The sequence below is a fragment of the Lupinus angustifolius genome, chromosome LG08 (genome assembly GCF_001865875.1).
Source record: "Lupinus angustifolius cultivar Tanjil chromosome LG08, LupAngTanjil_v1.0, whole genome shotgun sequence".
Lineage (NCBI taxonomy): Eukaryota > Viridiplantae > Streptophyta > Magnoliopsida > Fabales > Fabaceae > Lupinus > Lupinus angustifolius.
Window position 1 is genome coordinate 24151862 of NC_032016.1, and position 4346 is coordinate 24156207.

The 4346-nt window shown below is 31.0% G+C and overlaps 1 protein-coding gene across 1 annotated transcript; it reads right to left on the reverse strand.

Annotated features, from left to right (window-relative positions):
• LOC109353769 (transcription factor MYB46-like) lies at positions 224-3309 on the reverse strand. Its single transcript, XM_019596135.1, has 2 exons — positions 2772-3309; positions 224-1204 (listed from the first exon to the last, which is right to left on the reverse strand). The coding sequence occupies exons 1-2, from the start codon at positions 3044-3046 to the stop codon at positions 589-591; spliced, it is 891 nt and encodes a 296-aa protein (XP_019451680.1). The 5' UTR covers positions 3047-3309; the 3' UTR covers positions 224-588.

The window sequence follows — 4346 nt, forward strand, 5'->3', positions numbered from 1 at the left end:
CAAAAATAACATTGAATTTTTCAATAATTATAAAGCATCTATCAAATTTGTGTAATTTTCAATTGAATAATGCAGTTGTGGAAAAGAGATTCTACCAAAAATAGCGCGTTATAGAAATTAATTATCTAGAAGTATCATTAGAATTAACTATTTTGTACTCCAAACCTTTTATAAGTGCTAACTTTGTACATAACAATACCTAGAAACAACATCCAACAATTAATTGTTGAACTGAAAAATAATGTTTAACGATATATTGTCATCTATTCTCACAATTTACACATATATCATTGTATAATTAACTACAGTGGCTTCCGAGATACAAAAGTAACCTCAATTTAATTTCACCACTGCAGAGTGAAAATTTAATTTGCAAGAGTAATTACATGATCACCAATACATACCCTAAAGAAAAATGACATTTATTTCACACCTACCTAGCTAGTTAATATGTGAATTTGCTCCTCCAATCGATATACATGATCACCCAGTGTGACTAAGATGCATAGGATCTAGCGGTCTTGAAGAAGTTGCATTAAGTATATTAGAAAAAGGGAAAGGAGAACCATTATTTGATCACATACATCATCACCAGTTTGAAAAATCAAGAAAGGGAAAGGATGAAACATCTTTCATAAACTCCTCCAAGTCCCAATCTCCCATAGCTAACTCTTCTTGAAATAAATTATCCACCCCATTTCTATTCTCAGCTTTGATCTTATTAATGGAGTTATTAAGGTAACTATTATTGTTAGTATCTATGTTGTTGCATGCATTCTCCACTTTGAGGTTATGGTCAGAAGTAGTGCTAACACTCTCTAGGGAAGGAACAAACATATCCACAAAACCTTTGTTGTTGTCAATTATTCCATTGAAGAATCCACCACCAGCTGGCATGTTTATTCCATGCTCTAGCATAGGTAAACTTTCAATTATGGAGTTGAGAACTGTGGCTTGAATTGATGGTGAAGGAGATGATGAATTGAACATAGGCATAAATTCAACATGTTGATAATGTTGCATAGTAGAAGTAAACCCTCCAATATTGAGGTCCTTGTTGTTAGGGTCATATAATGAGAAGTCACTTTCCTTTGGTGATCTTGAGGAGGACACATCCTTCACCCTTTTCTTTATTGTTGAATTCCAATAGTTCTTAATTTCATTGTCGGTACGTCCAGGTAATCGGACAGCTATTTGAGACCATCTTTAAAAGCAAAACATATAATGTGAATGTCAAGTCGTTACATATTAAAATTAAATTGAGTTGAGTAGTAAATTGTGTCTAAATGCTTCTTAATTTCCATCTACACCTATAAAGTAATGCATGCTTTGCATGCAAGCTAATATTATTTGTTAAACAATATAGATATGGAGTGTCTTCATTGTCTTATACTAACAATAAAAATAGAAAAAATTATTATTATTTAATTTGTTTAATTAAATAATATATTTTTATTAGAGTGATAACATATATTTGTTGTTTTTTAGTTCCTTTTTGTCCTCTACAAGGAGCAGCCAATATTTAATGCATGTTAAGCATGTATGTATATTTAACTTTGAAATATTGGTGCCGTATCTTTGGACTAAGCTAGATTTTGACATTCAAAGACTAACGTACCATTTTTGAAAATTTGTCGGTCCTTCGTAAATTCAATGTATCTAACAAGTACTGTTTTTTTATAACAAAAAAAAAACTTTTTGATATTAACCGGACATTGTATGGTGAAAAGAAAAGCACACTCAATATTAATATTAATTTTAACCAAAAGAATTAAAATTCACTATTAATCTCAGAATTTTGATATCCAAATATTATGTAGAATTTATGAGGACAAGAAGGACCTTTGTACTGGTGATAGGAAGGGTTGGGGCAGTGGTGCGTTGTGACGGGGTCATGGTGGTTGATGTTAGTTTTGGGATTAGTGTGGCGGTCGGGGGAGGTGGATGGCAGTGATTATATGTTTAAGATGGTTCAATGGTGGGTGGTTGAGGGTGGCCGGTGGTGAGTGGATGAAGATGAGGTGATAAGAGTAAGGCTAAATCCTCATGTCTCCTAAAACTAAATAAGTAAAGTACTAAATGAAAAAAGTTGATGCATTTAATACTTTCGAACGTTAAAAACATTTAATTTCTTTTCTGCTTAAAATTTTAGGATGTTATAAAATTATCCTCTGGTAAGTTTGGTATAGAAATTACTCAATATGAAAATGATTCAAAGATTGTTTTTGTAAAACTCATCAACATCTATGAAGTTAGATATATTTCTGAGTTGAGAGGTGATAATTAGTTGGTTGCATTGTCAAATTTAACAATAAAAATAAGTAAATAACAGAATTGACATGCAATTTGACAATACTTACACACTCTTCAAACATTTCATGATTTTCATCTGACCCCCACCTTGTGAATGAGAAATATAAAACTTTTAAAATGACATTAAATAAAAGGTCATTCTTTAATTTCCATTAGTTTTCAAACACTAATCATGCATGATTGCATCTATTACACTCACTTTTTTCAGTTACACATGATGGTTACAGTTATATTGAAGGAGTAAGTAGTGGTTGTAATGTTAGAGATGTCATATACACGTATTAATTGGATTTACATAATGTATGACTGAATTAGCATATATATAGCTATATAATAGAGTTCATAGGTACATATACAAACATACACATACATATACTGATGCAGTATATGTTAATGATGCATAAGATCCAAATTTGGTAGTAAATTATGGGAGAGATTAAATATATAAAGAAGTGTACCTGTTTCCAAGGAGAGAATGCAAATGAATGATGAGTTCCTCTTCTTGGGGTGAGAAAGCACCTCGTTTAAGATCAGGTCTCAAGTAATTGATCCATCGAAGGCGACAACTTTTGCCACATCTTTGCAGACCAGCATTTCTAGCCACATCACTCCAACAACAACGTTGTCCATTCTTTAACATATAGTTCATGAGCTTTTCATCTTCTTCTGGTGACCACAAACCCTTTCTAAGCTTCTTCTTGTTTCTATCAGATGATGCCTCAGGCTTCCTCATTGCACCCCACTCTTTCCCTATATGGACAATTATTTCTTGTCCTGATTAATGGGTTTGATGTAGATATAAGAGATGGATTTATAGAGAGAGAATGATAAATTAAAGAGAAGCTTCATTGGGTGGGAATGATGATGATGTTGATGGTTGTGGAGAACTTTGCTTAAAAAAATAGGGAAGAGTGAGAGAGATAGAAATAGAGGAAGGTTGGTTGATGAGTATAGTAGAAAACGGTTTGGAAAACGACCTGAGGAATTTAGAAAGATGGGTGTGGTAATATCTTTTTATTTTTTTTGGTGCTAAAAAATTTAATCTTTAGTAGAAAATTAAATGAATATTTTGTTTATACCAACAAAAAAAATTCATAACCTTATGTTTAACGAATTAATTAAGTCATCATCTTATATGTACCTTGTTACGTTTATGATATCCTCTTGTCTTTGACTCTATGGCCTTGTATATTGTTTTTAATTTTCTTTTTTTTTTCTTCATTGTGCATGCATGAGTGTTGGGGTGCTAGAGGGAAAAAAAATCTACATATTTACGGGTTTGTTTTTTTAATCAAACCATGTTATTTGCTTACACTTCACATAATCTATGTCCCACACGTGTATTTGAAGATATTGAACATATATAAGATAATAAAAAGAGTTACGACGGCACAGACTGGACAATATAATATACTGTATCTCACTTGTTTTGTTAATTAATTAAATAATCCTTCTGCTTAAGATCCACATGCTTAATTAAAAAGAAGTAGTAGAACATACTCAAATATATATATATATATATATGTAAATATGAATATAAAGTTGGGAACAAAAGAAATTTGTATGAACATTATATTATAAGCATCTCTTTTACTAATCCGTGAAAAGTGGCTATAGAATAGATTTGAAGGTTTCTATATCTTTTTTATATTCATATAAAAGTGCATTTTGTATATAAAAACAAAATTAGTGGGATGTTTATACAGCCATGACCATCTGGTGGTAGGGATGATGAAATAGAATCTTGTAAGCAACCATTTCCATTGTTAAGCAGTTTTTTTTATATATATCACCATGGTGGAGTTTGAGCAAAGATCACTTGTCCTATAAAATTTTAGTCCTCATATCCTAAACTAATCACATTCCAACAAGTAACATACAAAAATTAGTTTATATTTTTGTAATTATAATTTTTAATTATATGATAATCTTTAATTGGATTGAGACATGAGAAAAAGAGTTAAGAGTATGACTTAAATTGAAATCTTGAAGAGAAAACAGTGAGTTAAGAGTATGACTTAAATTGAAAAATT

Coding starts and splice junctions, on each gene's coding strand:
- LOC109353769 (XM_019596135.1), bottom strand. CDS start 3,046: ATGAGGAAGCCTGAGGCATCATCTGATAGAAACAAGAAGAAGCTTAGA. Junction 1,205..2,771: donor CATTCTCTCCTTGGAAACAG/GTACACTTCTTT, acceptor TTGCTTTTAAAG/ATGGTCTCAAATAGCTGTCC.